The 13,899-nt window shown below is 38.5% G+C and overlaps 1 protein-coding gene across 3 annotated transcripts in view; it reads right to left on the bottom strand.

The window, feature by feature from the left end:
• The window catches only part of LOC121506237 (diacylglycerol kinase zeta-like), a 182,278-nt gene that overhangs the window by 96,615 nt on the left and 71,764 nt on the right, over window positions 1-13,899 (bottom strand). For all 3 annotated transcript variants that reach the window (XM_041781945.1, XM_041781944.1, XM_041781942.1), the window contains 8 exons: window positions 11,773-11,881; window positions 11,440-11,532; window positions 8,650-8,727; window positions 2,317-2,373; window positions 2,091-2,159; window positions 1,858-1,929; window positions 1,652-1,768; window positions 1,307-1,378 (listed from right to left, as the gene is read on the bottom strand). In XM_041781945.1, coding sequence (XP_041637879.1) covers window positions 1,307-1,378; window positions 1,652-1,768; window positions 1,858-1,929; window positions 2,091-2,159; window positions 2,317-2,373; window positions 8,650-8,727; window positions 11,440-11,532; window positions 11,773-11,881 — 667 coding nt within the window. The remainder of the gene's footprint in view (window positions 1-1,306; window positions 1,379-1,651; window positions 1,769-1,857; window positions 1,930-2,090; window positions 2,160-2,316; window positions 2,374-8,649; window positions 8,728-11,439; window positions 11,533-11,772; window positions 11,882-13,899) is intronic.

Below are 13,899 nucleotides of genomic sequence, written 5' to 3' on the forward strand. Positions count from 1 at the left end.
TTTGCACAAGGGCCAGATTTAGAGACTCTGGGGGCTGTACTTTCAAATAAAAAAGAATTAAATAAATATTTTGCCCTGATTAACATATTATTGTACTAGTATTTGAATTTTCTTTCCATCTAAAATGCAGCAGGCCACAGGCAGACAGGCCAGACAGGCTGAACCTCCTGAGAGCTGAGCTTTTGTTTAGAATAGTTTTAGTTTCTTCAACTTATTGGGATAAATAGAATAGAACAGAATTGTCTTAAAAGCCAAGCACTGTCTTTGAACAGAAATTAAACTTGACTAAAAATGATGTCCAACATCAACAGAAATGATCCGAAACTTCAAAGAAACTACCTACAATTTCTGAGAGATTCTTAAACACATTTTGGAAGTTTAACATAAGAATCTTTCTCAAATTTTTCAGTGAAACTTTATCATGATGTCTAAACTTTAACTTTAAAAAATATCCATACAAATTCCTGAAATTTTTCAAAAACTCTCCCAAAAATCTCAGAACAAATTCCCCAAAATTATATGAAGACAATGGAATACCCCCCCCCCACACACAACATCTTTACAAGTTCCATGAAATTTCCATACAATTCTAGAATTCTCAAAAGACCCCCTGCCTTTCAATTGCTTTAATTAAAAATCAAATTTCCCAGGTTTCCTTGAGAAAAACCTAAAAATTGCAAAGCACAAACCCCTTCAAAAAACAAATAAAATCCCCCAGAATTACAAATACATTTCCCAAATCTACACAAAAAGGCAAAAAAAAAAATCCCATGAAATATTCAAGAATTTTCCTTTGAAAACATCCAATAAACAAAAATATCTATGAAAAACAAATAAAAATGACCAAGTTATAATCCCAAAAATATCCAGGAAAATTCCTAAACAATTCATTACAAATTCTCCCTTTTTCCAATTTCAATGGGCATTCTCAACAATAATCTAAAATAATATCACAGAAGAAATGAATTCTATGTTGTAGAAAAAACAGAATGTAATGTCCTCCTATGTGGGGGCAGGGTGTTATGAGGTTTAAGAGCACCAGGATGAAAGTGACTGTGCAGTAAGAGCAGAAAGTCATCATTTCAGCTCAGATAAATACTGCACCTCCAAGTGGATGGATAAACGGCTGCAACTAGTTTCTTGTCGAGGTCCTTCAGGGATTTATGAATCAGTATCGTGCTGAGTATACGTCATAGTGGGGGATCAATTACAGTGAGGGACTCTGTCAGGTTGCAAAATGTTTTGTTTGCCAGTCTTTTAGAAAGAGAGAAATATGATAATATCTTTGTGCTTGGCTTCAACTGACCTCTGCTCCTTTCTTGCTGCTTTTCCTCTTGAAAGATGTCCTCTTTTTCTTCTTACTTGACTTCATGGACGACTGAGGAAGACACAAAAAAGACAGCTTTGAGTTTAATTCCTAAGAGAGAAAATATGGTGCAGATTGTTTTTTATCAAGACTTAATACATGTGGAAAAAGCTGAGCCCAAAAACAGAAATATCAACACTCCCACATCTGCCTCGAAAAGGTCAGGGATAATCATGTTTGAAGGCGTTAGCTGTGATGGAATCAGGCCACTTCATCAGCTTTGCAAGGTTAGAAACAATACCATGCCTCAAGTAAAGGCATAAAAGTGACTAAAATCAGTGTTACCTGATGTCGTCTGACCCGTATAATCCAAGTGGGCGGGACTATGAGAGCAGCATGAGCTCCTATTGGACAAGCTTCCTCAATCTGCTGCAGCATGAAGCAGGACAACTTGTTGTGGTACTAAAAAGGGAAACATCCACATTCAATGAGATTTGTGGACAAAAGTACAGACTTCTCGTGGTCTAATGATTGTTATAAGTTGTACTTACAGCCTGTTTGCACCATGAGCAGCTGATAGCCACGATCTCTTTGCTGTGAAAGGCAAACTTCTGCTGAAAACCCTGCATGGAAAAGACAGCTGTGATCAACTTCAGCCAAAATAAGGAGTTTATCTGCTGTTTCAGCTCATTTTTAGTCAATTTTATACTGTTTGTGCTGCATATATGATGGAAAATTGAAGCCAATGGTGTTAAAGGAGAGTGCATCCACCATTGTTGCCTACCTTTCCACACTGTTTACATTTCCCCTCTTGTCTCCTCCGATGCACCCAGTGATGACGCACGACTATAGGCTGAAAACACAAAAATCATACATTTTACACTCAAAATAACAACAAAATAACAACTAAACAACATAAAACAGGAGTCAAAGTGAAAGCAAAGTAAGCTTGGTGAGAGTAGCAATGATAGTTTGGGACATTTTTCTGGATTTTTTGAGGATGAACTAACCTCTCGGATGTTCCTTGAGCCTGATTCTCTGAACGACGGTTTACACCTGAAGTTAATCTGGAGCAGGAGAGAAAGATGTGAATTAATTTGACAACTGTGCAACATATGATTTGCTGCCACTGATTTCTTCAGAAGCTGAGTCACTGCAAAAAGACCCTGCTGCAGCCGTGGCAGCTATTTTTTTAGCTCATAGATAATATTTGGATCATACTAAGACCACAAAGAGGACGTTTTCTGAAGTGTTTTGGTTCATTGTGACAAAGAAGGAAAGCATGATATCAGTGAACTGTGCCGTAAATATTTACAACCTTATTTCCTTTTAGAATCTAAATAAAAACTGAATGTGGTGAGTTGCAAAACACTGAACCCCTAAATTTAACAACCAAAATTGCTCAATAACAAAAATTAAAGTGATGAAAATGAGTTGTTTTACAATTTTTTGGACAATCATACATCCATTTAGAATTTTATATGAGCAACATGTCTGAAAAATGTTTGTTAAGTTGCTTCTGAAGACTGAAGAAGTTGTGAAATGCTTTGAAACAGCATTTTTGATGTTCAGGGTTTCATGTTTTCTATAGTTTTAAAAGCTGCTTTGTCCGGATTATTTTGGTTTTGCAGTTTTGGTTTCATAGCTCGATTCCTAAACAAATTCAATGCACCATCCTGCAAAGATGAGGAAAATTTCTTTGTGTTTTTAAAGCATCAAAAGTGGAATCAACAGGACTCCAAAGAGGGTTAGGCATCTGAACCCTAAAGGTTAGAGTTGGGGTAAAATAGCATACCACAAATGAAGGAAACACCCAACAAAGGTTAGTACATCACTTCCTGTCCCACAGTCAAAGTCGCTCCATTGTAGAGGTCTGCAACAGTTGGCATTTCACCGTGGTGTGAAAGTGCAAAAGCTGGCAGAAAAAGTGTTTGTGATAGAGAAGTTCAGTCCTGTTCTTTGCAGTTTAACAAATGTTTGAAGCCAATCACATGACTTTACATAAACACATGGAGAGGTCAGTCAGTGGGGAAAAGTAGCCAGCATCGGGGGTCTTGATGCAGTATGCATTTAATTGTAATGGACGCTGAAGAAAGGACAAAAAACATCATGAGAGAGACAAAAAGTGAGTAAAAAGACCCTTAATATGAGTAGAACTACAAATGAACTTACTTTTGTCAATTCTTGTCTTTATAACGTCACAATTCTGACCCTCCTCCTTCATCTGGGCTTGGGACCAGCAAAATGACTCAAGAGATACTCTGGCAGCTACTTTAATTTTCATTTTTAGTTTATTATTCTATTTATTATTCTATTTTTGTTAGAAGTTTAGTTTTCTTAAGTTTGGTTTGGTTTTAAACTGCATGATCCACTTAAAAGAATACAACAAATCCCAGTGAAACATGAACATTTTTAACCATAACATTTATAATACATTTTTTTTGTATACAGTCTTCATTAACAATTTAAATTAACCAAAAAGAGACAATAGAAAAAACAGTGAAGGCGCTTTCACAGCGCGGTTAATTTGCAGTCTGGATGTGGAGAGGTGAGCATGTCCTGCTCTGACTGCAGCTGAGACGGACTGCTGCAGAGGACTGGGCTGCCTGTGAGTGCTTTGGGACAGGGAGGGGCCCACGGCTGCACCCACTGCTCACTGAGAGGAGCAACAATGATACAAGCTTTCATGTCAGAGTCTCCAAAACTCTCCAATAACACCAGAAAAAGTCGCTAGATTTGTCACTAGTCGCTTTTTGAAAAGAATCGCAAAAGGGGTCTGAAACCTCGCTAAATATAGCGACAAAGTCACTAAGTTGGCAACACTGGCCAGACAAGCATCTTTCTCATGAATGTAGAGGTTCTAACGGAGGTGAGTCTACAATAAAACAAACAAGTCAGCAATAAAAGAAGCCAGGTGTGATTAAAAACCCTGTAATCCATCCTCCTCATCCTTTATCGTACATGTATTGAAGTTTCTACAAAGCTTTGTGACCTACGCATGTCAAAAACGAAATGAAAAAACTTTCTTCGGGATCCTACTTCTGATATGAAACTGAGAAAACAGTGTGACTCTAGTCTAGACTGAAGCAGTTTCCCTTTACTCCTTAAGAGTGTTACACTAACTAAATGCAGGATCTCCAAAAGTCCTACTAGAGGCAGTCTTCAGTTGTGAGCGTCTTCTTTTTAGGGAGCCATAAACGTGGACTTTCTTCATCCTGAATGTGTGAATTGTGGAAGTTCTGCTTCAGGAGGCAGATTCCCTCCTTTACTATGCTTGAATCTTTCCTTTTTGATCGAGTTAATACAAAAAAGCTATTTTGGTGCTACATCCACTTTATGTCCGCACATTCCTGTCTCTGACATTTCAAAATAAAGGCAAAACAGCCCCTGAAAATTACAACACAATAAAATAAAAGCATTTCCCTCATAATGTAGTGAGTATTTTTTTATGGTTTGATTGATGTGAGCCATTTCCATCAGACTGAGGATCAGTGATAAATATAGAATATAATAAAGGAGCTTTATCTCACTCTATAATCAGGCTCTTTAAAGGCAGCAGGACATATAGAGCCAGGAAACTGCAGGTTAAATAAACTGGCTGTTCTCTTTAGCGTTCTGTCCTCTGCATCACACATGAAAATAAATAAAGAAAAGGAAACCATCCTCGGCCTGCTTTTAGATCCCCATCAGGAGTGACAGCTCAAAATAATCCTCCTTTTCACTGCTCTCTGATCTTTAACTCATCCTTAAAGACAGGAAGTTTAATCCGTCTGCTCTGCCTCTGTCCCCTTTTTTCTTCCTTTAAACACATTTTCTTCTCTTTACAGTGGCGTACCTTTAACATGTGCATGTTTATGTTTTTGTTTTTGTGTCCATAAAAAGAAACATAAAGGGGAACTTCTGTAAGAGGATCTGGCTGCAGACCTCTACAATAGGGCGACCGACACAGTGACAGACAGGTCTGTGAAAAAGTATTTGCCCCTTTCTGATTCCTGAGTTTTTCTGCATAATTTATCACACTTAAATGTTTCGGCTTAACAAACAAATTTTTATATTTCACAAAGACAACCTAAGTAAATAAAAATGCTGTGTCTGAATGATTCTTATATTTTTTTAAGGGGTGAAAAAAATCAAAACCCATCTGGCCCTGTGTAAAAAAGTAATTTCCCCCTGAACCTAATAACTGGTTGTTCCACCCTTTGCTTGTGATAACTGCTGATGAGTCTTTCACATCTCTGTGGAGGAATTTTGGCCCACTCTTCCTCACAGAATTGTTTTAATTCAGCCATATTGGAGGGTTTTCCAGCATGAACTGCCCGTTTAAGGTCACACCACAGCATCTCAGTTGAATTTAAGTCCTGACCCTGACTGGGCCACTCAAAAACCTTAATTTTGTTTTTCTTGAGCCATTCAGAGGTGGATTTGCTGGTATGTTTCGTGTCGTTGTCCTGCTGCACTAACCCAAGAGAGCCTGAGCTTGAGGTCATGAACTGGCTGGACGCTGGTCTTCAGGATTTTCGGGTAGACAGCAGAATTCATTGTTCCATCAATCACAGCAAGTGGTCCAGGTCCTGAAGCAGCAAAGCAGCCCCAGACCATCACACTGCCACCACCATGTTTGACTGTTGGCTTGATGTTCTTTTTATCAAATGCCGTGTTGTTTTTACTCCAGATGTAACGGGCCGCACATCTTCCAGAAAGTTCAACTCTTGTCTCGTCAGTCCACAGAATATTTCTCCAAAAGTCTTGGAGATCATCAGGATGTTTCTTGGCAAATGTGAGATGAGTGTTCTTTTATGTCAGCAGCGGGTTTGGCCATGGATCTCTCTTACAGACGTGTCTTTCTGATGGTTGAGTCATGACCTCTGACCTTAACTGAGGCCAGTGAGGCCTGCAGTTCTTTGGATGTGGTTCTGGGTTCTTTTGTGACCTCCTGGATGAGTCGTTGTTGCACTCTTGGAGTCATTTTGGTTTGCTGATCACTCCTGGGAAGGTTCACCACTGTTCCCAGTTTTCTCCATTTGTGGATAATGGCTCTGACCGTGGTTCGCTGGAGTCCCAAAGTCTTGGAAATGTCTTTGTAACCTTACCAGACTGATAGATTTCAATCACTTTGTTTCTCATTTGTTCTTGAATTTCTTTGGATCGTGGCATCATACGTTTCTTTCTGAGATCTTGTAGCCTACTTCACGTTGTCTGACAGCTTCTATTTAAGTGATTTCTAGATTCAACAAATCTGGTGGTAATCTGGCCTGGGTGTGGCCAGTGAAACTGAACTCTGCTTTCCAATAACTGTGGTTAATCACAGCTAACTCATAACTGAACAAGGGGGGCAATTACTTTTCACACAGGGCCAAACAGGTTTGGATTTTTTTCCCCCTTTAAAAATTAAATAATCATTCAGACACTGCATTTTCTATTTACTTGGGTTGTCTTTGTGAAAAATAAAAATTGGTTTGATGACCCGAAACATTAAAGTGTGATAAATATGCTAAAAAATCAGGAATCAGAAAGGGGGCAAATACTTTTTTTCACGGCACTGTACATTACCCAAGCCAAAATCAAAATGACGTTCTGAATGACTAATATTTTTTGCTCCCCATCAGAGGACACGCTAAGTGCCTATTTTCAACAACAGCAGAATTGTATAAATAAAAATCTAAAATTTACAGAGGGAATCAATTTAATTAGACAGACCCCAAACTAGGGAAACTCAAAGAGAGTTAGGGTTAGGTACCTGAAACCCTTAAGGCAGTGATACTCAACGCGTGGCTCTTTTGTGAGGATTTGTGGCTCTTTTTTGTCTAAATTTGAAATATTATTCCCCTGGATAATCATAAAAAAAGGAAACTTTGACCTCAGAATTAAACATTGCAATTTGTTTTTTGTTTTTGCATTTATATAGCAGGCTATAATTGTCGAATTAAATTGTCAACCTCTATTTTGTCTGTGTGTTTTCATTGCCCTTATTTGCATTTCTATGCCCATGTTTTCCCTTTTTTGGCACTTTTTGCCCATTTAAGGTGCCTCTTGCAATTAAATGTCACTTTTCCCATTTTCCCCTACCTTTTTGCCGCTTTTTTGCCAAATTTAGTTATTTTTAGCCATTTTCCTTCACCTTTTTGTTGATTCTTGCTAATTTTAGTCACTTTTCACTCATTTTACCCAACCTTTTTGCTGCTTTTTGCCAATTTAAGTTATTTTCATTGACTTTCTGCCACTTTTGTGCAGTTTTTTTGTCAATTTAAGTCACTTTTCACTCATTTTCCCCCACCTTTTTGCCAATTTTAGTCATTTTTCACTCATTTCCCCCCACCTTTTTGCTGCTTTTTGCCAATTTTAGTCACTTTTCCCTCATTTTCCCCCACCTTTTAAATGCTTTTGCCATGTCTTTCATTTTTTTTTCTTTTTGCTGCCTTTTTTACCATTATTGCCACCTGTAAGTCATTTTTGTCGTGTCTCACCCAGTTTTTGCCATTTCTGCCTATTTTACCCCTGTTCCCCCATTTTTGGCCACTTTTTTGCAGCTTTTTCACCTGTTTTGCCATCTTTAACTTATTCTAATTGCCACTTTTCACAACTTAGATTGTGGTTCTTGCAAAGGTATTTTTCAACAATTTGGCTCTTTGGTTGAGCAGGGTTGAGTAACACTGCCTTAAGGTAAGGGTTAGGGTAAGGATAATATCAAAAATAACACACCACAAACTAAGGAGAACTCAAAGAGGGTTAGTGTTGGGCACCTGAACTATAAAGGTTAGGGTAAGGGGGTAAAATTGAAAATAGCACACCACAAACTAAGGAAACACCTGACAAAAGTCTGTATGTCACTTCCTGCCCAACTGTCAAAGTTGCCTCATAGAGGTCTGCATCAGAAACCTCTCAACTCCTGTGTTTTGAAATCAGGGTCTTATTGTTATGTATTTTGAGGTTTCAACCACAAATTTGTGCTAAAAAGGCCACAGAGTTGCTCCAGTGTTTTGCTTCATCCTGCAGAAATGAAACAGGCAACCTAAAAGCTGCAATGTTATCTTCAACTGTGCATCCCCTGAAAGTTGTCCAGCAGGCTCCAATTTTATTCAAGTTGTCGGACAGAGTTACAGAAAGGATCCCTGCAGAGATGATTCTTTTCAGCCAGAAATGTTTAAGTCTCTCTTAAAAGCCACTAAACTGAAGTCTTTCTGTCTGCAGGTGGAAGAAATCTTCAGCAGAAATTCCAAAAACATTTGCACCTTCGTCATCTAGACCCACAACGTATGTAAAAAATCAGATCCAAGTTTTAAAAAAGAGGAACATCCTTAAAAGTGGACTTAAATGAATCATGAATCAGCCCAATGAGGATTTACCTTCTCTAGTTGTTCTATACAGATGGTGTGAGCGACGATCTTACAGGCAGCACATTTTCTTCTGCTGACAGACTTTTGCTGCGAAAAAGAAACAAAAATCCATGATCAGTTAGAAATTCAGAGGTAAAATCAAAGGAAAAGGCAAATAAAAGTGTAAAAATTACCCTTTAGTAAGCTGAATCATGCTGGGAAAGATTATTCAGAAATTATTTGATTTAGTAATGCCACCTTTAACCACCAGGGGTCAGCACTGCACTATAAACTGTTCCTGCAGCTTAAAGCAGACACTGTAAAAATCTGACATAACAGTGTGTGACATTTGATGATTTTCTCTGTATTTAACACGACAGGCCGGCTAAACGTCTGACCTTGATATGAGCCGACAGGAGTACAAATATATCCTGATACGACTGCATTAGAAGACAATGACAGGGTATTTACTGCTGCAGATGAATCATGGAGTATTTAGTGATATAAGGTTAATAAATTAACAGAGGGGTCACGATTATACAAGCTCACAGAGCTCATGCAGAGGCGTCGACTGATTCTGACCTTTAAAGATGAAAGATAATGAGACAGCGGTTAAAATGCATGACCTATTTTAATTAAAATCAGTTAATGATTCAGGGGGTGTGGCAGGAAAGGACGAGATAAAGAACTAGAAGGGCCAAAATGAAGGTTAAGATGTGCATCTCAAACAAAAATACAACATTAAATGAACTTTTTAAAAAGACACATTAGACATTTTAAATAGAAGATGAAGATAAATGATGCAATCAAGCCAGTACAAAAACACAAATTAAATGTAGATTATAGATTATTGTCTGCAGAGTGTTCAATGCAACCAGAAGGGCCACTTTGAACAGCTTTTCACACTCAATATTTGAGAGAATTTCTTATTACTTTCTTCAAAGTCAGAAGTTTACATACACTTCCTTAGTATTTGGTAGCATGGCATTTAAACTGTATGACTTGGGTCCAATGTGTTGAGTATCCTTCCAGAAGCTTCTCACCAGAGTTTGTTGTAATTTTGTCCCATTCCTCCTGACAGAACTGCTGTAACTGAGTCAGGGTTGTAGACCACCTTGCTCGCACAGGCCTCTTCAGCTCCGCCCACAAATTTTCAATATGACTGAGATCAGGGATTTGTGATGGCCACTCCAAAACACTGACTTTGTCCTTAAGACACTTTGTAACTAATTTTCCGGTATGCTTAGGGTCATTGTCCATTTGGAAGACACACTTACGCCCAAGCTTAAACTTCCTGTCTGATGTCATGATGCTATCTACATCGCGTTTCCAAATTATTACCCTTTCTTTGATATCACCTTCACAATTCTTGCATCCATTGAACTTGTGAGTTTTTGGAGAGTGTCTGCTTGAATTTCTTTGCAGGATGTCAGAATATCCTCCCAGAGGTGCTGTTTTGATGTGAAATGCCTCCCACCCTCGTAGATCTTTAGCTTGAGGATGCTCCAAAGGTTCTCAACAGGGTTGGGGTCAGGGGAGGATGGGGGCCACACCATGAGTTTCTCTCCTTTTATGCCCATAGCAGCCAATGACACAGAGGTATTCTTTGCAGCATGAGATGGTGCATTGTCATGCATGAAGATCATTTTGCTACAGAAGGCACAGTTCTTCTTTTTGTACCATGGAAGAAAGTGGTCAGTCTGAAACTCTATTTGCTTTGCTGAGGTCATTTTCACATCTTCAGGGAACCTAAAGGGGCCTACTAGCTCTCTCCTCATGATTCTGGCCCATAAAATGACCCCGCCCCCTCCTTGTTGACATCACAGCCTTATTGGGACATGGTGGCCATCAACTGTGGCCATTATTTCTTTAGATTTTCCCATGATCCCACACAAGGAAGCAGTGTGTTTGAGATGTGCCTTAAAACACATCCACAGTTGTGTCTCCAGTTAACTCAAATGTGGTCAATTAACCTATCAGAAGCTTCCAAAGCCATGACATCATCATCTGGGTTATCCCAGTTGTTTAAAGGCATAGGGATCATAGTATATGTGAATATCTGCTTTCAGCTGTACACCAACTGGTTGGGACCCAAAAGTGAGTCGACAAGCAGTACATCCAAAAAATGTACTTTACACCATTTTAACGTGATATCATGATATCGTGAAAATTTATGCTGTTTTCTTGAAATCTCAGCTTATTTTATTTTTTCTTTAGTTGGGAAACCATAGCAGGTTTTCTCACTTAAATATGTTAACTTCTCAAAATCTCTAGAAAATAACCAAAATATAGATATGATGAATGCATGCATATCCTCTTCTTTAAACATATTTGTCCTTTCACTTTGTTCAGGCTCATTTTTGTTCCTTCTAAAGTCTAAACTTCAACTTTTTGGAATAGACACATTTGATTGGCTGAAGTTTTTTGCATATTAGGCTCAAGTTCTGCCCATATTTTAGACGTAGGGTCAAAATTTAGCCAGTTTTATGACACCTAGCTAAATGTTCCCTGTGTTTTGGCAAACAAACTGGACCACCTGTTGTGTATTGGTGTATTTGAGCCAAGATTAAGTCCGCTGTATCACTAGGCTGGGCAGGTTTAACTACATGGGTGACAAATGTTGGCAGTGAGCTTGGAGCAGATGGGCATCGGTAAACATACAGGACATAAATGTGCAGATTTATACACTCTGCTTCATATTTAATGGGAAATACTGACGACACTGCTATAACCTGGCACAGTGCAAAGAATCAAAATAGCTGATTATTAAGATAAACAAGAGGAAAATCTGAGGCAGAAAGAAGACAGTGAGATACTGACCTGTGCTCTGGCAATACAGTACTCTCCTACATAGCAATAATCCCCGGAGACATTCGTCTCAAACCAGATATGATCTCCGTACAGAGCCGAGTCCTGAAGACACAAACACAGGAGGACATGTTGGAGATGTTCCTGTTTTATTTCAGTCTTTAGAAGACAAAAACTGGCGGTAAATTCCTCAAACAAGGCTGTGCACATTAGCACCAACTTTTGTTTATACCAGAGGATCCTTATTTCCTACTTCGGCTTTTATCTATGAGGAGTTACAAACTAAACACCCACAAAGAAATCTGACTAGTAAGATTTAAGACATTTATAGAAGCCTAAACTCACGGTCCAGTCCAGAGTGCTGCGGATGTTCGCCTCAGGGTCAGCTCTGTTCAGAGATGATGTGCTTGGCTGGCATGGCAGATGGTGAAGGCCCGATTTAGCGATCGCTTTCCTGGAAGCAAAAAAAAAGAGAAACCTGTGAAGGCTCTGATTTTCTTCTTCATGACAACACTAAGATGACAAGAACAAATCTACTTTGAGTCTATCATTTCACTAAAGCTTTATTTTATTTGCTTAATAAAAACATTGAAATATTTTGCAATATCCAATATTTAACTTTGTTCAACAACCAAAAGCTTTAAAATAGGACATCAACTATATAAAAGTGTTACGATAATGGATGTAATTGTTTTAAGTTGCCAAAAAATTCTGTAAAATCCTGAACACCCGGCCCCAAAGTCTGCTCTACCTTTTCAGCCTACGACCTCCAAAATAAAGGTGCAAACACCGGGACCCCACTGTCCCTGAAGGTGGTCAAACACAGACATGCACATTCAAGAATAGTCATGTGCAGACAGGGCCATCCAAGGTAAAAAGGGATTAATAGTGACAACAATGGGTCACCAGAAGCAACAATTGCTGGGAAGAGTCAAAAATCAGTTTACAAGTGGCAAAAAACAGGCAGCAAAATAGTGGTGGCAAAAATGTTAAAAATGGTCACAGTTGGTGGAAAAAGTGATGAAAACAGGTTAAAATTTGGCTAAATGGGTTTAAAGTGGCCAGAGTGAGTGAAAAGGGGCAAAAATGGGTGCAAAATGTGCAAAACTGGATTAATAGTAAATAATAAATAATGATGACAAAATTAGGTGGGAAAAGTGGTTAAAAAGTGGCACAAATGAATACTTTAACATCAGAACACATTAATAGCTTGATACACTTTCAGCTCCAAAATGAAGTGACTGTTATTCAGGACGCTAGCACAAATTCTACTGATCAAACACACATGCACTGATAATTTTGTAAAAACAAAAAAGGAAAATAATACAATTTGAAATCATTTAAAAATATTTTTAGTTTTTAAGGCATCTGACGACCCCTTTTCAGTGTCTTGGTCCCAACCCCCACACTGAGAACCACTGCTCTATGGTATACATGTGCCTCATCATGACTGCCCAAACTAACATATGGTTGACACACATAGCTATGACATTCACACCTTTAACCACAGTGGTGTGACAGCAGATTCTCAAACGAACGTGGAAAACACTGACAAAAGCCTCCAACCACGGAGGCCCCACAGACTTCTAGACCCGCTCTCTCTGGCTTGAGTCAAGATTTAGAAAACTGTTATTTATCATCATGTAATTATAGGCAAAATGTCAAACACTTTGAGTACAATGACCCTATGAATGACCTGTTCCTTTGGCCAGAAGAAACAAACAGAAACTAGGAGTGGCTTCCAACTGTTGTACAGCATCAGAATTGATCTTCTATTTCATCTTACAGGACAGTAATTTGTTCATTCATAACAGAGGCACCTCTCTTAGGTCAATTTATTCTAACTTTATAAAGGTAAAAAACAAAAACTTCAAGGCTTTTTCATTCATCAGAATGCCTTAACCCTGATTCAGACCAAATATCTGCAGCACAATGAGAGTGTTGCAAGCAGTGTTCATTTCATCAACAAAAACTATGACTAAACATTTTCATCAACAGCCTTTTCCCAGAGAAAGTCTAGACTAAGACTATCCAAAAACAGATTTATGATGACTCAAACTGACTAAAATGTAAATCAGTTTACCCACTGTGGGTAAATCCGTCAAACTACAATGCATCAGCTGTAGAAAGCAAGGACCCCAGGTAGAGCACACTACCATGGCATGGTACCAGATTCAAGCAAGAGAACAAATAATTGGACTAAAAGTAAAGACTAAAATGTTTTGCATCTCCATGGACTAAAATTATAAAGGATAGAAATGACTAAAGTGTTACTAAAACTAAAAGAAATGTAAAGACTAAGACAGACTAAAATTAAAAATGGCAGTCAAAATCAAGACTAGTTGCAGGGTAAGCCATCTATAAGAGAAGGATTAAATATATTAAATCAAAAGTAAACTTTGGTTGTCTTTTTTCAGTTCATGTGGGTGGATCTCTGGTTGGAAAAGGTTGGTGACCCCTGCTCTAAGGACC

This window comes from Cheilinus undulatus, linkage group 24, assembly GCF_018320785.1.
Source record: "Cheilinus undulatus linkage group 24, ASM1832078v1, whole genome shotgun sequence".
Taxonomy (NCBI): Eukaryota; Metazoa; Chordata; class Actinopteri; order Labriformes; family Labridae; genus Cheilinus; species Cheilinus undulatus.